This window comes from Boleophthalmus pectinirostris, unplaced genomic scaffold (assembly GCF_026225935.1).
Source record: "Boleophthalmus pectinirostris isolate CB_2022bp ecotype Guang Dong unplaced genomic scaffold, ASM2622593v1 HiC_scaffold_4, whole genome shotgun sequence".
NCBI lineage: Eukaryota > Metazoa > Chordata > Actinopteri > Gobiiformes > Gobiidae > Boleophthalmus > Boleophthalmus pectinirostris.
Window position 1 is genome coordinate 20,732,467 of NW_026571353.1, and position 26,493 is coordinate 20,758,959.

At 37.7% G+C, this 26,493-nt stretch overlaps 1 protein-coding gene across 1 annotated transcript in view; it reads left to right on the plus strand.

Moving 5' to 3' along the window:
• Positions 1-26,493, plus strand: part of dapk1 (death-associated protein kinase 1) — a 51,017-nt gene that overhangs the window by 1,987 nt on the left and 22,537 nt on the right. The window contains exons 3-18 of the mRNA XM_055161929.1: positions 14,113-14,334; positions 16,965-17,103; positions 18,966-19,095; positions 19,673-19,721; positions 19,817-19,843; positions 20,979-21,131; positions 21,353-21,398; positions 21,523-21,612; positions 21,719-21,811; positions 22,789-22,908; positions 23,546-23,644; positions 24,318-24,416; positions 24,688-24,786; positions 24,871-25,068; positions 25,299-25,496; positions 25,744-25,872. Of these exons, the coding sequence (XP_055017904.1) occupies positions 14,113-14,334; positions 16,965-17,103; positions 18,966-19,095; positions 19,673-19,721; positions 19,817-19,843; positions 20,979-21,131; positions 21,353-21,398; positions 21,523-21,612; positions 21,719-21,811; positions 22,789-22,908; positions 23,546-23,644; positions 24,318-24,416; positions 24,688-24,786; positions 24,871-25,068; positions 25,299-25,496; positions 25,744-25,872 (1,891 nt within the window). The remainder of the gene's footprint in view (positions 1-14,112; positions 14,335-16,964; positions 17,104-18,965; positions 19,096-19,672; positions 19,722-19,816; positions 19,844-20,978; positions 21,132-21,352; positions 21,399-21,522; positions 21,613-21,718; positions 21,812-22,788; positions 22,909-23,545; positions 23,645-24,317; positions 24,417-24,687; positions 24,787-24,870; positions 25,069-25,298; positions 25,497-25,743; positions 25,873-26,493) is intronic.

Below are 26,493 nucleotides of genomic sequence, written 5' to 3' on the forward strand. Positions count from 1 at the left end.
CACAATTTGTCTGTTATGTATTTTGCCTACCTATGCAAAATGAATAATGCAGCAGCTGAATGCAATTGTCATTTTGCCATTAGTATTATGTAATTGTTAATGACAGAAGATGTCAAAAAATCTCTTATCTTAGTAGGTAAATATTATTCGTATAATGATTTTCATAGATAAAAATGTGTCTAAAGCCTCATCTGTCAAAATAAAACATTATTCTATAGCTTTTCTTAACTATAAATATAGCAAAATGGTTCTTTTTTTAAGCTTCTGCATTGTTTTCTTAACATGTATGTTTATAGAAGACCATCTGACTTTGGAAGTAACTACTGTGGTACTTACTCAAGTGCATGGAGGGAGATTAGGAACGGTCAAACCTTGATATTAGTTTTTGTCTTCACAAGTATGCATTAAACATGACAAGGAGAGATTTTAAGCATTCCAGCTAATCTTTCCCAGCCTGGTATCTACAGTATTTCTTTGAGGTTATCTCTAAAGAATGCTGGTGGAGTCATTGGTACATTTATTTTTGTGAACCACATCTTTTACAGTATAGGAGACATTTTCCAGTGAGATCAAGTAGAAGCAGAAAACATTAGAGAGCAAGAATGAGAGGTGTGAGAGGAGCTGCCAATCAGAGAAGAGCCAGTGTGACCACAGTTTTGCAGAAAAGTGTGATTATGCAAGTGCAACAATAGCCAAATGGACAGTTAGTCTTTTAGTCATTTGTTCATGTAATCAGTGCTTGCTGTTTCTTTCATTGTAAATGGGCCTTTCACAATAACAACATTTGACACATGATATTTATTGCTATAGAGATATAGTGCGATAAACCATATTATTGAAACTGCGTTATGCCACTGACACAATAACAATAAAGAAAGATAATCCAAGTAAACCCTTTTTAAATAGATAGTGTCATTAAATGACCTGAGCTGCAACAGTCAAACAGCAGAATGAACTAATAATTAGCCGCAGTTAAGTTACCTATTCAGTCCTCTACAGCTCAAATCTTATCTTATCGTACAATTGAAATAATAAAAAATCTCCCCATTATTGTGAAGAAAATGTACTGGAGATAAATACTGAACCCAACAATATATTCTATATCCCAGCTTTCTACATTGAATGATAAGTCGACATAGTAATTATCATGGCAGACAGAAGTGTAAAGAGTCTTCACATGAACTGCTGCAGTATTAGTATAGTCCATTTGCTCTTAAAGAAAACTATTAGGTATGACAATAACTCTACGAAGATTAAATTAAAACCTTTTGGAAATCCTGTAATCTAAAGCAAACTGACAGGGATTAGATTCTTGCTTAACTGTTCAGAAACTTTATGTAAGATTGTTCTGCTGAATAGGAGTTACAAGGTACAAGGTGTTATTTATAAATATGTGTGGTCTTCTTTTACCATTGTTTCTGGTTCTTATTGCCACATAATACACTTAAACATTTTGTATATTTCCTGATTCAGTTCACTTACTGTTTCTTGTATTTTGTTATTTCTCTACATAAATGTCTCACCAAAATATCTATGGGCAATAATGGAAAAAAATTATATCTTGATAAAAAATATTTCACAATCCAACAGGTATGTGCCAAAATGTGCTTTTTTAAAGTATTTGTTTAGGTCTAAATTTAAACTGTAAATTTACTCAAAAGCATTTTTGTTATTAATAGTCTATCCGACATTTTGCAGACCATCAAGACAAAATGCATAATATGAATAATTCAATCTATTGTCCACCTGTAACCTAATTTGAAGGATGAAGAATAGCTTGTATTAACATAGGGACTGGGCAATTAAATTAAATTGAACTGATTGAATCAAGATTTTGAAAAACAGAAAAATCATGAAATTGAGAAATATTATGAAACAAGTTTACTCCTGAATTTCTTATTTGCAAAGCAGGGTTATTGTGCAGTTACAGTTAGATAACTATACAAATGCAATTGAAGGCAGTTTACAATGTTTTAAATAATAGGAGATGATAAGAACGAGACTGTAAAGAGCTTCCCTTCATAAGAGTCCAGTGTTTTATTATTTGGCCTATTACCCAGTCCTATATTAACGTGGTGTTTACCTTTAGCCTAACTTGACTGCTTTTTGCCTAGCTGTTTGCAGTCCATTCAAATGAATTCTACTGCACAGCAGTTTTACCAACAAAATGACGTTGTCTTTTGAACACACAACTACTCATAATGCCATGCCTGACAGCCTGCCCCTGCTCCTGACCCACTTTGCTTGGTAGCATTATTTGGTGGATGCAGGCTGGACAGGAGAAACCCCAATGAGGCCTGCCACTCAATACACCCCCCTCGTCCCCAACTGCCTCACCCCACCCCCACCACCCCTGGGAACAGCAGCCCTGTCGTGTCTGTGCATCTGTGCCACACTCACACCACACATGCAACTGGAAACCTCTCCATTCTTTTTAATTGATAGTATTTGTAACTTTATCAGTGGAGTATTGAATGCAATTTGCCTGACCTTCTGCATGATTTTGAAATTCCTATACTTAACTATATTTCTGTTACCTAGACCACAGTTCCAGACAAATGGAAATTGTTGCATGAGGATCATAGACTGTATATATACACGATCTTGTTGTTTTTATTTCACTATTTTGTAAACAAATCACTATTAATGGCATGTGATTTGAGTCAGTTGAGATTTAAATTACTTGCATTACCCACAGCTTTTTTTGATCTTGCCTGAACTAATTAGACAGTTATTTGTTAATTACAGCATATGACTCAAGAGTAAGTTAAATGTTGGGGAATAGCTGCTGAATGATCATAGATTTAGATAACATGGCCCTCCTCTGTGTTAAAGAGTTCAGCCTGGCCCTGATACTGTGGCTGACATAAGCTTTGTGATTACTTGAGTTTCACTCCTCAAACTACCATCAGCGAACAAATCAAATTAAAATCTGACTCATCTGGAATGTTCTCATGCCAAGCCAAATTAGTTTTCTTTTTCTATGTCGTGCCGTCAGCGCAGGATAATTGGAGCCCTGCCAACTGTGTTAGCAGGTGAATGGCAGAGTTGTCTCCTCTGTGCATGCGGGTGTCCATTGGGGAGAGTGGAAAAGCTGTAGTCCATGTTAGTACAGGATTACAGCCCAACCAAGTGTGAAACCTGAGGGTACCTTCTAATTACTGGCTAAAATGAGCTTATGTGTTAGCAATAGAGTAGTAGTGTTAGTTACAGGGCAAATTTTTTCCTATTAATTGTGTTTATTTGTTATTATATTAAATTCCTAGGGATTAGTTTTACTAATTTTGTATAGTATTCTTGTGCTATAGTCAGGCTTCTTGGAGAAAGTTGAATGAAGAAAAGCATCTGATGTTAAATCTATCTTAAATTAATATGTTAAATGGAAGGCAGATGCTGAATCTTTAGAACATGCATGAGGCAAAATATCAATATATTGTGGAGCAGTATCAATATTAGGGACTGCTGTATTGATATATTGCTTTCTTTTTGGTATTCTTCACTAAACTTTAACAATTTATCTCATAACCAATTTGTGCAAGGCAGTGGTTAAACAAGCAAATATTTTTGTAAAAAAAAAAAAGTTTCATTAAATTGTAACACATATCATGTGCAACTTATGAATTATCATAATTTTATGATTATTTTTACTGAGAGCCTTGTATTGTAATTGTGATTTCAGAATAACAGGGGAAAATACTGTGCTTGATATAGAGCTTGACATCATAGCATTCACAGGAAGAGGGAAATGGTCTAATAAGTATATCAACCTTTCAAATGAGTAATGAGACGTTAGTCAAATAATTGTCTTAATTAACCCACAAAACCAGCTGGAGTGTTTCCTAGATTTCCAAAGTCATGACTCCTGACATGGTCGAAACCTGTCAAATGTCAGTTTCAACGTTCAGAGGAGGCCCGGCTCTGAAAGGCCAGGGCAAAATAAAACACGGCTGACGCATGAATCAGCCCAAGCACCCACAGCGCCCCTGCCTCTCAGCACCACCATGTCTGTGTCACGCACTTTGACAGGATGACCTCCTTTCACACAACGGGGACCTGGAAACCTCACTGTAGTGTGTAGCAGATCTTTGGATTTGATTTTGAAATACCATTTATGTTGACAACTTGCATTGAATAAAATTAGTGGGACACGATCTAGTGCCACTAGACACTTGCAGGTATTTCTGTCTCCCATCTGTCACCAATAAAGTTGCATGCAGTAGATTGCTGAAGAGTACAGTGCTTGTAATAACAGTTTGGAGTGCAACCAATGCTTTTACTGAGATTAAAATAAAGAAGTAAACTATGATTAAACAAATCTATCAAGTGGAAATAAGGATATATTTTAAAATCTGGTCTTGCCTCATTCTAGTGGATTCAATCTCAAGTCTTTCTGGTGAGATTTGTATCTCGTCACAGTTTCACTCTGCCTGGCATTTCCAGAATGATATCTCTCTGCAGTTTCGTACAGATACATAAGGACATCAGTCCGCTGCGTCTCGAACCAAGTTCAAATGTGGCATTACAATCAGATTTTTTTATTTTCATTTTTCTCAGTGATGCATGTGAAATGAAGGAGTTTTGTGCTCAGTTATGTTTTTCAGTTCCCTTTTATATGTATATTTTTACCTTTCTTTTTTCCTTGTAAGCAGCCATGATTTGATGAGAATGAACCATACATGTCCCTGATGGGCTAACTCACCTGACAATCACCCCCATTTGAACTCGGGGAGACGGAGATGTGAATCCGGTCACAGACTCACATCTTTATGACTGTGTATTCTGAATCCCATGCAGGGTGCCACCCCTGCTTAATGACTGTAACTGCCTCTATATACTTGAAGATTTGAACATTAAAGGCACTCGCACAAAATGTCATATTACAAAATCTATGTGTCTATCTGGTCAGATTTCGTCCTTGTTTAGATCTTTACTTTAATATGAGATTGCTGTGTCTCTTCATGAAAAATATCAGACTGCTGTTGGCATACACACATCTTTATTATATTGTGCATCTTCTTTATTAATTTATCTTATAGTTCTGTCAGTTTCCCTCTCAGGACCATTGGACATCTCAGGCCTTAGATTAAAACCACTATGAAGATGCTTAAACATGCTATCTCCCCTCCGACTACTTCTAAACACAATGTATGCCTTGTGGAGGGTCTTAAATCTGGCTGCTGGCTGGGCTGAATGACATTCCACTGACAGTTTGAATGGCTTTTTACGGTGTGCACCAGACAAGGGCAAACACCGCCTCATTTAGCTCTCCATCGGTAACCTGTCTGTCACTGACTCTCTCACTTAGAATAGTATTAACTTTACTCCGTGGGCTTTCTGTGTTGCTGAGTTAACCTATGGGCCCACTTGTCAAATGTCAAAGTCAGATTCAGAATTAAACCTGAGGTAGTACTTATTGATTCTGCCTGTCTGTCACTGACACTGATACTGTGAATTAGGCCTGTCACGATAACACATTTTGATGTGCGATATATTGATGAAGAAAATAAACCATAAACGATAATCATGAAACTAATTTATGCCACTGACACAATAACCCTAAAGCAGGATTATCCCCCAAAAAGTATTCTAAATCTACAGTATTGTTATTAAAATGATGAGTTGCAATAAATAAACAGCAGCATGAAACACATTAGTATTTAGTTTCTGTCTGTGATGAGCCATAGAAGTGATTTATTCAACTTTTTACAACTTAAATCTTATGGTATGGCCAAGTAATAACCCAAAATTTCCCAATAGTGCAAAGAAAATGTACACATGACTGACCCCCTGAAAAATATTGTTCCAGTTTTCACATATTAAATAATAAGTTAGTGTAGTAATTATTGTGACAGGCATACTGCAAATATGTCTAGGCTTGTTGCTATGGAGAACTATTGATTTGGGATTCTAAATTATGAATTATTAAGGCCATTGTTTTAGCGATTAACAAGTTAAGGCTAAACATATATTTGAACTGGAAAATGTCCTTAGAATTTTGCCTATTCCAGGAAACCCAGGAATACCTAGTAACTGTTGTGTCTGTTGTGAATGTTATGTTTTGTAGTTGGTGGAATATGCTGACACAATAAAAAGAGAAAATCTTCCTCACCGCTCTCTTCCTTCTTCTTACAGCCACACATGCCGTTTTGCTTCGTATCTGATTCCTGTTGCCATGGTTACCCTTCCTCTGTACACAATGGCATGGTGCAGGTTGCATAATGTTTCTGTGGCCCACACTCCAGCTGAGTGGGCATGGAGCTCGGAGTGCAGCCCTCCCACACGCCGCTCCATGCTAATGAAAAGCTTGGCCTCGCCGGGGAGTTTTCACACCGGATCACATCAGAGAAGCAGCGGGCACTTAGACTCTGCTAACTGCTTTGACTTCATCTGGATGTGACCAACGCACACTTACAAAGGCTTCTAAGTTACATGGAACCAGCCTCAAATAGAAGTTGTCACACATAGTTGTAGCAATCTTTTTATTGAATAAATTGACGGCTTCCTATTAAGGTGCATCATGTAACTTTTTTGTAACTGATGCATTTTCTGCCTACTGCTTGTCTTCATGGAATTGTTGAGATAAACTATATTACTCAAACATACATAGATGACAATGACATATAAAACCACTTCAGGCATGTGTTTGATGAGAGAATGTTATAACAAGGTAGAAAGCTCCAAAAAGTCTATTTTTACATAATTCTTAAAGGTATTTTGAGCAACAAAAACACCTTATATACATAACACATAAAAAATAAATAAATAAACAGGATGGTTTCATTCCATAGTGTGGGTTGTTCCAAGAAAAGCAATAGCATCTGATTATAGAGACATGTCTATGAAAGTCAATACAGCCATTGTGTGCAGACCTTGTGGCTCATAATAGATCAAACTCAGGACCTTGTTATAATAGTCATTATTCTTTGCTGTGGTTGTTAACATTATATGTAAAGAGTTTTATCCAGTCTGTCATTCAAACTGACTGCAGCTATAGAGACCCCTCTCTTTGGCCATCTCTTCTAGGCTAAATATTTTGGCAACAATCAGTAAACAGTTGTTGTATCTATGGCAAAATCATAAAAAATGCATTAGGTAGAATAAAAGTATCTGGATTGTCTTGTTAAATCTTACTGCAGGTGATTTTTGCAGTAGGTTATACATAATGGGGAAATTTGACTGATTTGTCAAGTGAAGTCTGTGTACTTCAGCCATTTCTATCTCATACAGGTCTGTGAGGAGTCTCATCAGCTTCAGTTTTAAAGCTGCTCTGTCTCTGAGCTGACACGCTGTATCACTTGGGCCATGTTATTACCCCCATCGCTTTATCAGTTGTTTTAAACGTGTTTTACACTGTGGATCAGTATTTAATTAGAGCTAACCACAGCTTGTCCGGCCGATGGTTGATTCAATTTGACATAGACGAGACCATTTTGAAACACCACACCGCTCTGTCTGTATGGGCCTTTGCTTTGCTCAGACACCAACCAAAGTGAACACAAAAGCCAGGCTTGCAGTTCCCACCAGAGTGTTGTGTGATCACACTCAACACACACACAGTCCTCTTATGCAGTGTGTGCGCGTGTGTGTGTGTGCGTTTGTGTGTGCACTATTGTGTGTTTCAGCTTTTCACCACTCTCTCCTGTTTCACACTACTAGAACACACAGGCAATCAATAGCTGGCTCGGAGACGTGAAACTGACACAAGGATCTTGGTGTTGCATTGGCCACTGTGGAGAAACTAACATAATTTCTGGGCCCAAAAGATGTTGGCCAGTTTTTCTTCAAAGTTGGATCAGGTTTCTTCCTCCAAGTGAATATTAACACTTGCATTTTCTAGGCACAGGCTGAAACTAGGCCTTGATGGTAAATGCTGGGGGTGGTATTATTGTATGTCAAGAAGCCATTCTATTATACTTCCCCAGCTGCACTCTATTTAAGACCTGTAATGTATAGATGGATTACAGCTGGATTAAGGCCAGAGATTAGAAGGATAGTTTCTCTTTAACGTATCTAGTCATGAACTTGCCCCTGCTTGGTCATGCTGAACGTGATTGCTCCTAATGGTTGGCTTTTTCATTTCAGAGGGACTTAGCAGTGGTTCTTGAAGCAGTTGAAGCGTGTTGTCTCCCACAGGGCGAGCAGATTTGCAGCAGGTATAAAGTGTGTATTTAGACAGAGTGTCATCCCCAGAGGCTCTGTCAGCAGCTGTGCAAGACTGCAGCTTTAGCTTGAGCTTGTTATCGCCTTGTTCTCACTAGAGATGGTGCTGAATATATTATTGCACTAAATGAAGGTATAACATGTTTAAGGCCTGTCTCCCACCAGCTAATCGTTGAGTCCATTATAATTGGTCTATATGTTGCTGTTAGTATTTTATGGTCAACCTTTTGATTAATATTCAGTGTATTGGTCTGTCAACCATTAATCAGAAATGATCACCTTTTTAACTGAGAGAGACAGCATTTCTTTGTTCAAATAAGGTCTGGACAATATGATAAAACCCAATCTTAATCTTGTGATTTGGTGCGTCTCTGTTTAATGCAGCTTTATGCTTCTCTTATTCTCAGACAAACAAAGTGATTGTGATGTATGAACTTTCATAAACAGCTGGTTAGTGACTTTAGTTACCACTAAAACAACTCCATTTAACTTTCTGGAGGTGTCACAGCACCTGCAGGTCTCCATGAAAATACTACTCCATGGAGATAGATACATTTTATGCCATACAATGGAACATTATAGCCAAATATAATGTATAACTTTATGAAAACAAGCTGGAGAAAGCTCTCCTCTAGGCCAAGTAAGAGTCAGTTTTGTGGACGTAAGAAGTAAGGACATGATGTTTGTTTTTCTTTTATCTTTACATATTTAGTGCAATAAAAACATAAAAAATAATTTTAAAAAGCTTACACAGAACAAAATGAAGATACAAAGTGAAATGAATAAACCAAAATGATGACATGACAAGGTATAGGAACATTGTGACAGATTTTTTGTCAGATCGCCTATCCATAGTTCAAAGGTTAAAGCAAAACTAAGATCTGTGTTTTCTACAGGCTCAGTGTATCTGTGCAGCTCTTATCCTGGCATTGTTTCGTTGCATTAGCAGGTGGACAGCTCAGGGATTTCACATTGGCTGCTTGACATAAACAAGCCTTTTGCTCCTTTGCTCCCTTTCACTCTCTTCTTCCTCCCAGCCTAACAAGTAGGTCAAAAGTGAGAAGGCTAGTCCATGCTTCAAACACAACAAAGGGAGCTGAGCAATTTGACACTTTCCAACTATCTGCGGTTTTGAGTCTACGCTGTTTGAAAACAGTCTCATCTCTTGTGTTTACATTCTGAGTGGAAAATTTTTCTTTTGCCTTTGTAGTATTTAGCCTCTTGTCTGATCCAACTGCATTTGTGCAGCTCCGTGCTCTGCTCCCACACCCCTTGAGAATAAAAGGTATTTCCCAACCATCCTCTGTGCATAAACATCCTAAGGTCTACCGCCTGCATATGGGGGAATCCACCGTCAGCCCTTTAGAAGTCTCATATTGCCCCCAGTGAAATCTAACCAGGTTCTGTGGATTCTATACACTATTGAGTTTGGCTCATCTTACTGCATTACCCATGGGACAGTGCATTTGAGCTACTGCCATTTTCCCTTGTCTGTGCACATAGTATTTTCAGGGCTCACTTTCCCTCCTGTTTTTGAAAAGCAAAGCTGTATTGACATAGCAGTACAGCTGCTTCACACATTTTGGCACACGTTTCTTTCCCTTTTGGTTTATAGACATGGAAAGTTGTTTGTGTGCGGGAACATTACTTTTGGCATAGATTTTGTAAAGGATATTTGGGTATTAGGAGGATATTCACAGTCAAATTGAAATTTCAATTTTAATAGTTGTGACTAACAAAATGTAGAGGCCAGATTAGAGATCAACACATTTTATTTAAATGATCAAAGAACTAAATATCTGATGTTATTATAAAATGCACTGACCCTGTTTAGATCTCTGCAAACTGTTCTGAAATGCATGTGATTCTTATATTTGTTTAGAACACCATCCTTCAGTCTTCTCTCAATCAATTCAGCATATTAATATTTAAATTAATTCTTAAAAGTAGAATTCAAACACAATTCAGTCAAATTTTATTTTATTTTAATTTATTATGCTTAAATTGTGTTGAATGCTGGGTTATGGAGGACCAATTGTTTATTCTTTTGTTTGAAACAAAACATACTGCTCTATTGTTTTTCATAATTCTGAAAATACACAAATAATTTAACAAAGCACCATTTCACACTCTGTTTTGAAAGAACAAAACAAAAATCATTTTATCTTTTGTATTTTATTCTCACATTTGCTACTTGTATATTATGAACAAGCCATGGTGATCTTCACAAGTACCCTCTGTTCCGCTGTCAGAAGAGCACTTCTCAAATATCACACATGGCATTTTACTTTTTGGAAGCATCTGCCTATGAACAGCATTTGAACCTCAAAGGCCTTCATAGTCCTGTGTTCATGACATTTTCCCTCTTGTTCTGTGTGATTGTTTTACCTTCTCAGTTTTCTTGTTGTGGATTGAATTACCCTGGCCCTAATCCAATCCAGACTGTAGTGGAGCACAGAACACTGCATGCATGTTATGTGGTAGTGGACATCATTATATAACATAAGTGGAAGAAGCTGACTACAGCAGAGAAACTCAATAAGAGATGATCAACAGTGTGACAGGATGCCCTCCTGTCCTCGGCACCGCGCAGATGGCCAATAATCAACAACAGGAACTCAGTTGTTCTCCTTTCTCCTTCTCAAACGCCATTTTCACACCATTTCCAACAGCCTCTGATAAGACTTCCTTTGAATAAGCTTTCAGCAGTGGAAAGTTTAGCACTGCTCATCACAGCTTCTGTCACTATCAGAATGTGAAGTATACCTCACATATAGGAGAGGATACATATACTAGTAAGATCTAACAGCACTAAAGGGACATAGTACTGTGATCCCCTTACATTATAAATTATTGCCAAGCTTAAATAATCACAACACACATTTAAACTTTCATGGCTGTTAATAGTCTTCTAAGGCACATTGTCAACTGCATATTACAAAGTATAGTATAATGCTTCCAGAAAGGAAAAAGTTGTACCTTTGCCAGCAAGATGAATTCTCATGTTTTCTGTGAGTTTGTTAACTCTTTTGCATCTGATAGGTCTTGCACCACCAGGGGTGCAACATTGTGGTTTGGGCAGAAGCCAGAGGCGAACAAACCAAAACAAACATGGAAACGCCAACAGACAAACCTCAGCCTTTTTAGCGGAAATTCAGACTATTTAGTTAGTGAAAAAACTTGCAGAGGGAAGCGCTTTGTGCATTTGTGGATACGTTAGATGCATGTACTTTTCTCTCAAAAGCAGCTCGTTCTGTCGATGTGTCATTTTGACCAGTCATTGTGAAGTATTCATTTGAACGTTCTGATCACTTTCAGTGAAAGCCATCCCAGATTGATGCATAGCACTCAGTTCAGAGGCTACTCATATCAGTCTGGTGAGAGTCAGGCTAGGTAAATTGTGAATGGGTCAAAATTGTGCTTTTTTGGCTCTTCCCTATAAATCAGGTAAAGTAAGTAATTGAAAATGGATGAATCAGGAAAGCCCACTGATGTAAAACCTATAATAATGGTGTTACTACATCTTCAAATGTCCATCATTAATTGAATATCTTCTCTTAAAATGAAAAACAATTAATATACAGTAAACAATATTTTGCTGTCACCCTTTAATAGTATCAAGGGTTAGACAAATGAAACTTATTAAAGCACTTCTGGTCTCAGAGTGACATCAGCCTCAAACTTGTCAGTGGTGGGAACCTCCAGAGGTTAAAAGCGGTCATTGTGGGGGTCGAGTGTCATTAACATGAGAAAGCCTCTGCTCCTGGTTTCTCTGCACACTGTCTACTTCCCCCATCTGTCAGACACAAGTCCCTTTGCCCACACTATTGCAATGTCTTGATTTAAAAAAAAAAAAAAGAACTTAAGGTGTTTTCAATGGAGCATCAAGACACTGTCTTCATTTAAATGCATTTGAGGCCTTCCCGTGAAATCAAATGATTCAACAAATCTTATCAACCCCAACATTATGGTTATCTAACTTCGCATTTATTTCAAATTTTCATGTAAACCACAATCCAGTTATTTAAGTTATAGCAACATTATAATTCAAGTTCTAGATCCTACAGCTCCAGTTTTGATGGCATTAACATCCGTGCATTGAAAAAGAATGACATGACTTGTTGTTTGTTTACCACCACTTAATAATAATAAGTGTATCATGAAAAGCAGGACTGTTCTAAAAGCTTTTGTCACGTTGTTAATGTTTTTGCCAAACAAAAACAAAAAATCAGTGAAAATGTAGCTTTTTTCCTGAAACCCTCTCCCCGCACTCCTTTTGCTCGCTCCGTGGGCGTTGGGTACACTAAGTGCTTCATGATTGTGAGGATGCTCAAACAGCGGAGGCGTGCACAGCCCTCAGCCAAGTGTCCTCGCTTCCCCAAGTGTTTTTTTCTGCCTGTGTTTAGTCCTGTGTAAGTGGCAATACTCAGTCATATATAAGCCTTTATGTTGAAATGAGACCCTGCTTTGTTGATGTATACACACAGACTCAGGTTTTAAATGTCACATGCAGGTTTAATATAGCACAGTTGCACAATGTTGTTTGCCATATACTAGATATTAAATTAAATTATACCTTGGCAAAGCTGGAGAGTTAGCATCATCATAATATATCTGGCACTATAGACTGTAATTGTATTAAAAGTTTTATAATTTTGTATAGCTTGGCTGCTGAATTAGACCCTTCTAAAATGGACTTGTTTTTGACTGGCAACTTGAAGCAAATTATTTGTTTCTGAAGTGACACTGTCAAAATATGCAGTAAAAAGAGCTCGGTTTTGTAGTGTAACTCTTAGGGGACCAATGTTGACACGAGGAGCATTATGTTGTGCAGCTGTGATGCTATGTTGTGGATGAGGTGTTTTTCATTTGGAGAACTGGGCTGTTAATTAACACACTGCTATCAAGTTTGTCGAGAGTGAAGTCATATCTTCAGAGATGTGACCCCACATTGTTCATCAGAGGATTGATAGTCATACAAAGTTCATTAGTTTAAATCATGTTGAAAATGAAGCTCTCAGCACAATATGATTTCAAGAGATTTTGCTACACCCTTCCTGTTGAAACTGGTTGAAGTGTGCAGTTGACACAACAGCAGCAGATGTGTCCAGAAAGTATTGTTGAGCAATTGATAATAAAAATAAGTATACTTTTGTGTTATCCAGATATTTTAGCAATCCATACAAAATGTATTTATTTGCCAATAAATGTTGTGGTTGAGATTGTAGTATATCAGAAAAAAATTAAATTAACATTTATTTTGTTTTGTTTTGTTTTGAAAAGAACACAGCACATTTTATTTATGATTTAATATAATTACATTTTCAATACATTTCTCACCTCTAATAGCAAAGAATGAACCAGCTATACCGGTCCAGATGCCATCTTATCCTCCACTTAACTTGTCTTTTTTACATTGTTGTTTTTATTCTTATATTTTTGTTCATTGCATAGTTTGTCAATTGTGAGGTTGTTAGGTTGTTGCATGTTTATTATTCAAAATAATCCATTCAATTGTTTTAAAATAATTGTGGTTACTGACTTGAGGCATTTTGAATTACTTTGTGTACAAATTGTGCTTTACAAATAAAATGCCTTACTTTGCCTATCTGGACATGATAATAAATGACTCCTGATTGTGATAACCAAACACAATGCAAAAATAGGATGGGTGACTGATGAAATGTATGACAAATTATTCATATTCATTCAAGGTATAGTTCAGCCAATAGTGACCAAAATGACTGTCTGTCTCTGGCAATCGTTATTATACAGGTATTACAGTCTCTGGACTATAATACTGTATATATAACCTATAAAATACATACATTTCTAATAAATATTTATCATTTTGGCCTAGGCGCACCCCTCAAAAATTATACCACTGCTTCTCTTCCATGTAATAAAATGCTTAAAATAGACCAGTTATTATGTTTTGTCTCCTCTCTCCAGCGGTCAATTTGCGGTGGTCAGAAGATGCCGACACAGAGACACAGGAGTGGAGTACGCTGCCAAATTCATCAAGAAGCGACGCAGTAAGGCCAGTCGTCGAGGAGTGTCCCGGGAGGACATTGAGCGCGAAGTGAGCATCCTAAAAGAGATCCAGCATCCCAACGTCATCACTTTACATGAAGTCTTCGAGAACAAGGCCGAGGTCATCTTGATCCTGGAACTGTGAGTGGAGTTTTTAGATTGACAGCTCGTGAATGCTGTAGCTCTAACAAAATCTATATCATAAGTTGTAGTCATATTCATCCACAAGGGAAATTACTTGGACACAGCAGCTCACACATTGCAATATAATGGCAATCGTGCGCTGTCCCTGTCTCAAATAAATAAATAAATAAGGAGGAAAAATAAATTAATGCAAAATAATTTTAAAATAATTAAAGACTCAAATAAGGAACACAAATAAAATATAGTAAATATGAAATAGAGATCAACTGATTGACCGATATGTAGGGTAGATTATTTTTCCCAAATTATTTTATAAAAATTTACTATAAATTCACTCAGAAACCACAAATCCACAAAATAGTTGTATGTGTATTCTTTAGGCACCAAGGCAAAACAAAATGAACAAACCGATATATCCCAGTCTATCTATAATATAAAATATATATGGGTTGTGTGTGAAGTAAAAGCACATACTTCTACACACCCTTAGGTAAATGTTAGTTGTTAAACCTGAGAGTTCTTGTAGAAAAAATATCTGAAAACTTTGTAGACTGACCTTTTTCCCACAAGGCACTTGTCAGACCAGATCTTCCAGGTTTTATTTAACCCTTTAGAGCATTTCTGTTTACATTACAATTTCACTGCTGACGTACCGGTACGTGTTTTGAACCTATGAGCAGGTCAAATCTCATTTACAAGGTCAACTTCCATCCTTCGTTATCTCAGTCTTCAACATAGATAGTATCTATGATTGTTATTATTGTTATCCCTTCTGTAAAATTATTTGAAATGTCCAGTTCTGTCTGATTGAACTTGCTCTATAAGGTTTAGTATCTTCTGTAGGACATTCCTGGTCTTATATTTTTAGTGCGTTCTCGTCCTCATAATAAACAGTTTAATTAATGCTTATCACTTTTATACAAGGACATATTGAAATTGATATTAGTTTTGATGTATTTTTAATAAAATGTATATATAATATTTAGAGTCTGAGTGCACATTTATCTACATTTATTTGTAATTAGCCTATGTTGAACCTAGTGACATGTTTAAACTATTTTAACTATTAGTGTGATGATTTTTATTGTGCCTATTCATTCCCTCTAATGTTACCTGTGCCCTCAGATTTATGTTTAGAGTACACTCTTTAAACAATCAATAGCTGGGCGGTCAATACGAGGAAATGTTTGAAATTCTTGTAATGGTTAGGTCTGATAATGGACAAGACGGAGGCTAAATCAAGGCTCCAACTTTGATATTTTAAAAGGCAGAGAGCACACAGCCTCACTGAAGACATTTGCTGATTGAGACTGATGAGTGCCTAAGCATGGATAGGATTTCGTCAAGGCAGGAATAAAATCCAACTAACATCACTAATGCCAGGTCACCTTGCTCCACCTGAGAGTCCATTGTGTTATAATTATATAGAAAGTTCCACTTGAACTATATTTAATTACTAATGTTCGGTTTCAGGCAAAGCTGTGTGTTTTATTCATGTAAAAAGAAGGGAGGGTTTAAGGGACAAAGAAGCAGAGACAGACCTAACGACCTGCACATTACCTGGACATATTTCACCTTGTTTTTCAGACTTATTTGGTTTCAACACATTAACCGCTAATGCACTAGAACAGCTGATGAGGTAAACAACATGATACAGTGGACTGTGGAGGGTGGGGCTGTCTAACTCTCATTGTGTTATTTCCCTCAAGGGAGCCGTATGTTATTTTGCAATATAATACACACATGAATTAACTAGCCTTCACATACCCCTTGATATATCATGCGTTAGTCAGTACATAAGTATCTGTGTAATTACAGCACCCTTCCTCTTCACCTTTTCTTACTTCCCCTTATTTATTATGTCACTTACTCCACCCGACTGATTCAATGACAATCCAGCATAAACAAATTTGGTTATTTTTAGTTGTCAGTTTAAGCATGCACTATGCTATTACAAGCTTTATTCCTTTGCACTTCTCTGAATCTTTAAAACCCTATTGGCCAAGAGAAGATGGTGTTATTTACCTTCTGGGTAATGGACCCACCAGCACCAAAACCCATCCTATTATTCTCCATTAAATGCTATTATTTTAGTGATAACTTTGGTGGATGTTCCACTACCGCTCGTTTCTCCTGGGAGATGCGATTGCTTTGCCTGGAACAGTATGACATTAAGCTTAACTAACTCAATGAGGATTTATAAACAGGTGGCACCATCAGGCTAATTTACTGGTCAGATCTGTGCAAAGTTTTTTTTAAGTATTAAGATATGTGATGCAGTGTTATTAGGGGAGACTATCATATCAAACTAGCTAAAAAAATATTGGTAGATGATACTTTGTCCTTGCAATATTACCACTATCAGTTTGAAGTAAAATTTAACTGTAATGATCTCCATGGAGACCAGCAGTTGGTGGTCCCCCCACCAGAAAAGTTCTTATGCACCTTAAAGAGTAACTTGATAGAGAACAATGATGGGTATATTTCACATCAACAGTGTAAATTTGCCGGTCTGTAATGCACCCAGATGATTAGATTACACAGGCTCAGCTCCAGTAAGAAGGGATTTGCAGCGGCTCTGATCTAAGAGTCGTCACATTTTAATTCTTTCCGTGTCCCTTGACCAGAGTGGCGGGCGGTGAACTGTTCGACTTTCTGGCAGAGAAGGAGTCTTTGAGTGAAGAGGAGGCCACACAGTTCCTCAAACAGATCCTGGATGGAGTCCAATACCTGCACTCCAAGCAAATCGCACACTTTGATCTTAAGGTACAAAATAACAAAATTGTCATTATCATTTTTGTTTAAATGTGTGATGCTTTTTCCATGCTCCTCTGTCCTTCACAATCTCCTCATTAATGCCTTCTCTGGTCAGGTCCTCAGAGATCTCATTTCTCCATCTTGTTCTTGACCTGCCTGCAAGTCATAACACAATTGTGTCTCTTAACTGTATAATACTATGCAAGTAAGGTGCATTGTCTTTATATACAGTTCTGCAGTCATTCCCACCTGGGATTTTCTGGGATTCTTAGAAAAGATGTCCAGACTAGATTGGGTGAATTTCAATGATGGGATGGCATCTTAAATGCTTATATGAAGTGTCATTACTCTTCTGTATCATCTTTTAATCAGAAGGTTATTATATTTTTCTTAAAGACAGTAGTTTAACAGGTAGGAGAAGTATGTAGGGTTTGCTGTTGTATTATCTGAAATAGGGGAGAAAAAAGGTTGGAACCACAGTTAAACAGGTGCTTTACATAAGTGCTTCTTGGCCTGTGTTTATATTTAGCTGACATTGAATTGTCTTCACTTAGAAATGTTGATCTTGTAAAACTGAAGTGTACCAAGGCAGCCGTGCTAGCAGACAGGACTAAAACACATCACTTAGTAGTTTAGGCTGCCACTGAATAATATTTTGCAATGAATAGAAACCACTCCCTTCTCAGATCTTAATTGTAGTACATGTACAAACTAAAATGTGATAACATGATAACTTCAGGTTGCCATGCTGCAAATGTCCAAAATGTTTGTCACTAGTTGTTTTTAATGTTTTTATATGGTCAAGTATTAGTTGAGTTTCAGTAACGTTGGAACTTTGACCGAACCCTTTTATCATCAGCATCATATCTGTTTTTTTTTAAAGAAAACCCCACCTGTTGTAATGCATTTTAAAACAACCAGATGGATGAGCTTAGAACAAATTATCTCCCAGTTTAGAAGCAAATCAATTGTTTGCAGGCAGCAGTCCCAATCAATGCATTAAATTCCATAAAAGGATGTAAACAAAGGAGGCAACAGAAGCAAAAGTACTTTTGGTGGAGCATATGAATAGCATGAAATAGCATGTTGCTCCTTTGAAGTGTCATTTGTTATATAGAGCTGGGGTCTCCATGGTTAGCTCCTTCTGTTGCCTCTGCAGCCCACAGCCAATCTGCCCTAGCTCTTTTACAAACTAAACCCTCAGTGGATTTGAAAAGACGGTTTCTTGTGTCTTCAGGAATTCCCTCTGTCTGTCGTGATTCTTTTCAGCACTTACTCAAGGGTTCTACCCCTGTTTTGCATGTCATTTCCATGGCCACTGTGGCTCCTTCCTGCTAGGCCTGTTCTGTCATCTGTTGATTGATCCTAATCCTGGAACAAGGAAAATGTTTTAGTGATTTACATATAACATATAAGTATATTACATTATTATTAATAAAAAGGCGATGTAATAATAAAAAAGTATTGGCAACAAAGAAAATTTGACTATATTATGCAAGTAATTTTGACTATATTTGCAATGCAATGATGAGTAACTTCTTGTTAAGTTAGTGAAAAAATAAAGTTAGTTCCATAAAAACTGTCTTACAATGACGAAAATATATAATATAATCAATAAAAAATTTGAGTATCACATTCATAAACTAACATGAACTATCATTATTCAAAAATCTTGTCCCATTCTCGTGGACTCAGTCCTGTGTGTGATCTCATCTTGTGGGAATTGTCTTCTCCCATTATTTTCATAATGTACATAAATTCTAAATCGGCTGACAACTATATTTCTTTTCAAGTAATGAAGCATCTCAAACTGTGTTACAGATCAATGTGGTCCTGTAGTTCAGTATCTGTTGTGTTTTTGTGTTTTTCAGCCAGAGAATATCATGCTGCTGAACCGCTCTGTGCCTCACCCGCGCATCAAGCTCATTGACTTTGGCCTGGCCCATAAGATCGACTTTGGCAATGATTTTAAAAACATCTTTGGTACACCAGAATTTGTAGGTCAGTGCGGGTTGCCTTATAGTACCATGTTCTCAATATGTTTCAGTTTATTTTTAGTATGTTTCATGCTGTGTCAACCAGTACATTCTGTGTCACCCACTTCACTGGCTTTATCCCAGTCCCGGTGTGTCATCTTTACAGCAGATGCTCATCTCAAGCAACTGTGCAAGATAGAACAAATTGTTAACGAACTAACCAACAAGATTATTTATTTGTGTCGTGCAAAGGGTAGTTTATATTTCATGACTCATTTAAGATTATTGAATTACAAAAGCAAATGTCAGTTGTAGAATGTGTGGGCAGTAAAGAAGGTGTTTCAAACAGAACAGACATGACCAACAGTAAATATTTCAGAAGTTCTTTTCCAAATGAGAAAGGAGAAAAGAATTATCATCCCATTATAAATCAGTTTGTTTTGACTTGATTATTAGGATTCATTCAAAGCTTTTTCATACCTTAAGCTATAGTTAAGTGGATTGTGACTGATGGTGACTGCAGTATAGTTTTCACAAAAGACTAAATGAGAAACATTGAGGGGTGTTACAGCATCTTTGACCTGACTGTGTATGTGCTACAGCTCCAGAAGTAGTCAACTATGAACCCCTGGGCCTGGAGGCGGACATGTGGTGAGTGAATAGATTAAATAATGGCATCACATGAATTTGTGTTATTATAGAACAGCTGTTTGTCTGACACGTCTATGTCTTTTTGCCTCTCTCAGGAGTGTTGGTGTGATAACCTACATACTGTAAGTATCTGACCTGCTGCCACTCACAACAGAATAATTCTATTAAAAACTGAACAAACTTAAAACCTTGCAAAAGTCTCTTGTTAGACTGGAGCACACAGTTTTTATATCTCCTGCATACTTCCCATTGGGGCACTTTTATGTCACAGTAACATCACACAGTGTTGATAAATGATCATAATACTTTGGTTTGCAAATATGGGCAGATCCATGCACAGCAGCATAAGCAGTTTTGCATCATCTGGAACCGAACAAAAACTGATGCTCTCCATCACTCTGCACAAACAGCAGCGCTCCCACCCACACAGCTGTCATGGCTCTGCCAGGCACTGCAGAAAATAGACTGCTCCCTGTCTAATATCACAACCTACTGCAAGGTGCTTTACAATCACATGCAAACTACCTGCATGTCCCAGTGTCCCCAAACCACTTCTCAGAGTTTCAGTTTGATTCATCTATATTCAACATTACATCAAATGGGACAGCACAGCTTGACTGTAGTGTTTTGTTGACAACAAGCTGCGTATCCATGGGTTACCATTTTGAGCAATTTTCACCATTCAAAAGATGTAATAGTTTGGTTTGAATTGGTAATTGCCATGGCAGCAGTGCTTATTTACACTGCAACTGTCTAAAGAACATTAAATGAAATGAGTGTTGTTGATTTTAATGGCTCTGTTAGTACAGTCATTACATCAACGGCTCTTCACTTTAACCTGGACCACCTCATGTCTGTCCCAGCTGCTTGTGATCTGCGTCTGGTACTGACAAGATGCTGAGACTTCAGTGAACCAGCAAAGATGGTCAGTGTAACTAGGGCCAGTATAGGCTTCTAACAAGCACATGCACACTCTGTGTACAGTGTATTCTGCTGAACACACCCAGTGAGGCACAGAGAGCAGCTGCTTTATAGGGAAGTATTTGGAACTCAGCCACCACAGTTTTTAGCTCTGCTCATGAGTCACTGCTTGCTGCTGTGTGCCTTGAATAGTTTTCTCACATCTGCAGGTTATAAGTCTCTATGTGGGCTGAAAGTGATCACTGTATCAAAAATAACTGCAATGCTGTACACTGTTCTTATATAAACAAAATATAGATACATTTTTATAAATCAATTTTTGTTTGGTGTTTTCAGACTCAGTGGAGCATCACCATTTTTGGGTGACAATAAGCAAGAGACATTAGCCAATGTGTCGGCAGTCGATTATACATTTGAAGAGGAATTCTTCAGCAACACCAGCAAACTGGCCAAAGACTTCATTGCAAGACTCCTTGTTAAAGACCCCAAGTATGTGTGTATGTGTATACAGTATGAGGTATATAACAAGAAATGTTTAAAGAGCATCTAGTGAATATGGATTTCAAAGGCCTCATGTCTTTGAAACTTAAAAATACAGACTATAAGAAACCTTACAGAAAATGTATTTTTGTAGTTTATTGACCATTAAATGATATGGTATAATTTTTTTATCTATTTTGTCACTCAATGTATTCTCCATTTGTTGTTAGAAAAAGAATGACTATCCAGGACAGCCTGCAACATCCCTGGATTAAAGTACGTATCTATAAATTACGATATTTTATTACCACAGTTGTCTTGCAAAAATGTAAATGTATTCTATAGATTTATTTTTTTCTTTGAACATCGATGACTTAAAGTTTTGTTTTCTGTTGAAAAGCCGAAAGACACACTGCAGGCACTGAGCCGAAAGGAGTCTGCTGTCAATATGGAAAAGTTTAAAAAGTTTGCAGCACGAAGAAAATGGAAAGTAGGTTTTTTCATATTTATATTCCATCTAAGCATTAGACGTCTATGAAAAATATATTATTTACACTATTTTACCTCCTGATTTTAATCATAAAATGTTTTTTTAGCAATCTGTCCGACTTATTTCCTTATGCAACCGCCTGTCCCGGTCATTCCTGTCTAGAAGTAATATCAGTGTGGCCCGCAGTGATGATACTTTGGTAAGAAATGTTTTAAACTCAAACCCTTTCAGTTACAGCTCTGGTATCCATAGCTTTTCTGTATCTGTGATAGTACCTGCCAAAAGTAATTGATCTACTCCTCATTTCCGCAGGTGAGGCAATGAACTGTTGGAATGTTACCGCTGCTTAGAGACAAGTGGACATTTGTTTTATTTGTGTTGCTTTATTTGACTTGACTTGCGCTGTTAAACGTATAGTTAGTATTTGTTGAGGGTGACGGGCCCAGCCATAAAATTGTAAACAGTGTTGCCTTGGTTACGAGTTTAATCATTGACAGAGTACTTTGAAAGGTGCTTCCTCAAGAGGGAGTTTGCTGACAATTCCCTTCTGTCACAGGTCGCTGGAATGCACAACAGAATATCTGTAGCTAATTACTCCACTTACACAAAGAGAAAAGTGATGTAGTTACAGTCCATTTACCCAGTCTGTTGTTGTGAATGGAACAATCAAACAATCAAACCACAACCTAAATGCTTGTACAGTATCCATAGGCATTCCTGAGTAATTTTCTATATGCTCTATGGTGCTTGTAAATATTGGAGCCCTCTGAGGTGGTTGAGCCCCAGATCTCAGCAGGGAAGTTATGTAGAGGAATGTAGCTGGATGTCCACGCTTGGCTGAACACATTGGCTCCACATCGGCTTGCCCCCCTCCTTCTCTTTATCACCCCTGCCCTATCCATTCTCCTTGTCTCCCAGTGCAGCAGAGCGTCACAGCTGTGTCGTCAGACTGCCTGTAGTTCATGGTTATTGGGTCACTTGTTGTCAAATGAGAGACACTTGCATTTGACCTAAAGGAGAATTGAGTGGGTTTTCAAAGACTGTTTAGTTCTGTGTTTTTGTGGTTGGGCGCACATTGAAAGAGATCTGGAGGAGCATGTGATGAAAATAATTGGGGGGATTACTGCTTACAAGATCAGATAACTGTAACTGTGACTGTGTTTCCCACACTTTTAGGATGAGGAAGACTCATTTGTGATGAAGGCCATTATCCATGCCATAAACGATGACAATGTACCTGGTCTACAACACCTGCTCGGCTCACTGAACAGTTATGATGTGAACCAGCCTAACAAGGTGACAAGCCCTCAAAATACTTAATATAAAACTATTGTCATTTACACATGAGACATTTATTTGTGACCAGGTTTTTGCAGACTGGTGAACATTACAGACAGCTTTGCTCATGGACAAACATAAGCCTTGAATTCAGCAGGCCCAGAGTTTGTGTTGCACTGTGTCATACTTACCAGCATAATCATTTTGATGATTAAAAGTGCCATTCACTTTGTACTATTTAAGCCTATCCTTGCTGTTAAAGGCTTGGGAGGGGTACACCAAGGACAATAGCCATTTAAAGGGCTGATGTTGACAATGCTGCATAATCACTCACTCCAACATTCATTTGCTATAAGCCACCACCTATACAGACGCGCCTTGGGCTGTAGAAACAAACTGAAATGCCTGAGACACACCACAGTAGTGGGAAAAACAGTAGTGTTCAAGCAGAAATAATCCATACCAATTTTACAGGATCCACAACATTCAAATAAATATTTTCTGTGAATTGTTTGTGCACATTTTGTTTGTTTAGTAAAAGTGAGACGCTTATGTAATTACTAATACTGCCTTCACTGCCCCACACAGTTAGTGACTAAGTTAAAACTCTGTGTGACAGTACAAAAGTAATGTGTATATTTTGTTGTTATGGCAGCATGGCACCCCTCCTCTCTTGATCGCAGCAGGCGGTGGCAACATTCAGATAATCGAGGTGTTGATGAGGAAAGGTGCTGAAATCAAGGCCCACGATAAGGTAATATCTGTGTTTCAGTGAGAGGAAAAATACAACAGCTTTGATTTGTATAGATTTATTTTACATATTATTTTTTAAATTAAGTTTGCTCCTGTTTTGTTCTCTTAAAGTTAAGATGAATAGGATATGTTTAAAGAGGGGGCTATAATCACAACTGTGACTGGGTTGCAACCACAGACTGTAAGAAGTGGGCTCCAGTTAAATGACGCTCACAGTACTAGCAGTTATATGAGCGAATTTGGAGCCAGGTCCATATTAGGAATAGGAATTTATTTACTTAAAAATAATCACATAAAAACAGGATCATGTAGAGCAGCTTAAGATGTACATTTTAAGACCAAACGATGAGGCTCACTGCAGCAGCTACAGTGAGAGGGGTGACAATTTTCCAATGTAAAGTCAATTGGAAACCGAGTTGATGGAGCTGGAAGTGACCCATGAACACTTTCTATTTGGAAGGTGGCGGTTAGCTATGTCCCTTTATATATACAGTCTACATAATGGACATAAAATTATAACGATCATTATCAATAAAGTCATTATTAGATTAGATCTACTGCACATCTGGGCCAATAGATAAGTAATGTTTATAAAATATTAAATTAAAAACTTACACAGTGGCTGGATGTTGTGTTGTGAAAGGTCAGAGATAAATGCTGAATGTTTATTTCAGAGCGGAGCCAATGCTATCTACTATGCAGCAAGACATGGCCATGTGGACACACTAAGATTCCTCCATGAGAAGAAATGCCCTCTGAATGTGCAAGATAAGGTGAAGTCCCACTCCTCGTCTCTGTAGTTTACCCATCTCAGTATTGGCACAAAGATCTACTCTTTGTAGAGTTTTCAGTTTTCTTACCTATTCCTTCAACTCTCCAAGATGTTTGATTTTCCAAAATGTTTATGTGCACAGCTTCGCATATTTAGCTTCTCAGCTCTCAAGTGTAGTGTTTATGTAATTATGGCATCATCTTAAGAGAACTCTACTTCTCAGTTTTTTTCAAATGGTTAATTATGTTGTAAATAATTATTTGTCCTCATAGTCAGGAGAGACTGCTCTACACGTTGCTGCACGCTATGGAAACGTGGACGTGGTGAGCTATCTGTGCAGCATCAAAGCTAATCCAGACCTCTGTGACAGGGTAAGGACACATGTCATTTTGTACTGTATTGTATCACTGTAAGAAACTTTGTAATCATTATTTTGTGTTTTGAATGTCTTTTAGGAACAGGAGACACCGTTACATTGTGCTGCCTGGCATGGATACTCTGCAGTTGCTCGGTCACTCTGTAAGGCAGGCTGCCATGTGGACGCTAAGAACAGGGAAGGGGAGACAGCTCTCCTAACGGCATCTGCCAGGGGCTTTGTGGATATTGTGGAATGCCTCATAGAGCATGGGGCAAATGTGGAAGCCACTGACAAGGTGAGCATATTATGATTGAATGAAAATTTGTCATGTACATTAAGTACCTGGTAGATTCACTGGCTCAGCTGGCTCCTCCATATGTGTAGTAGCAGCGACTCTACTCTGAGCTCCTCCTAGGTGACTGAGTTCAAATTTCAATCCCAGTCTCTAAGGGAGAGCCCAACCCCCTTTAACAGACATATCATAATAGATCTGATCTGATGATGACCGAGGAAGTGTGTTTGCAGGATGGCCACACAGCTCTTCATCTGGCTGTGAGGAGATGCCAGGTGGAGGTGGTCCACTGTCTTCTCAGGCACCACTGCAACGTGGACCAGCAGGATCGTCATGGCAATACACCCCTCCATATCGCCTGTAAAGATGGAAACCTCCCTATTGTCATCGCCATCTGCAACGCTAAGGCTAACCTTGACCTGCCAAACAAAGTTAGCATTTTTATAATATTACATCATATCATTATATTATTTTACTATTATGGTATATCATATCATTTTATTTTTTCTTGTATAGTTTTAGTGTGAAGTGATGTCAACATACAACTGGAGACTACATTAAACAGCATATTAACTTAAAACTATATTTTGTTTGGATCTCTTTGATCTCGCTTGCATTTCTAACATGTAATGCATTAAGCAGTGAACACCTTTCAATACCTTGATCTTCCTCTTACAGTCTGGAAGGACCCCCCTCCATTTAGCATCTAATAATGGAGGTCTGGAGGTTGTGCGCCATCTCTGCCTTGCTGGAGCCAATACTGACGCTGTTACAAATGTAAGTAACAAGCGGCAGTATTTTCTGCTTGTAACTATGAAGAAATGCTACTCATTAATTTGACTGGTGATTGGAGAAAGAGTTACTTTTACGGTTAAATAATTGCACTGTAAAAAGATGATGTCTGAGTAACTGTTTTAGTAGATACAGTTTAGTTCTTTAGCTCTTTGGAGTCTATGTGATAAATTGTGCTATACAAATAAAAGAGGAAAGGAGTGCCTAAGAAAGATCTGTGATTAAAAAAAAAATAAAAATCCCTGCAGAACACAAAGGTCACATTTTCCAGAGCGCAAAACAATCAATATTTTTCAGGTAACATGCAATTAAACAGCTGATTTACCCTCTTTGTCATTTGAAATTGTACTGTATAGTTTTTTTTTTTCCTATGACTTCTCCCCTTCAATTCCGTCTATTGAGCATAGAGGTTTCAGTTGTCTCTTTGCTTCTCCCTTTGTTAATATTGTATGACGGCTGATGTGTTATGCATATTTAATCTGGACGGTGCATACTAGAATGTATAATTCATTCTCAACTGGACTGTGGTCAGGGGGTTATTTTGTAGCCCATTGGTTATCGAATTGTTTTTATGGCAGGTAGAAGTCAAATTAGAGTGTTGAATTTAAACAGAAAGAAGTAAATATTTGTATGCTT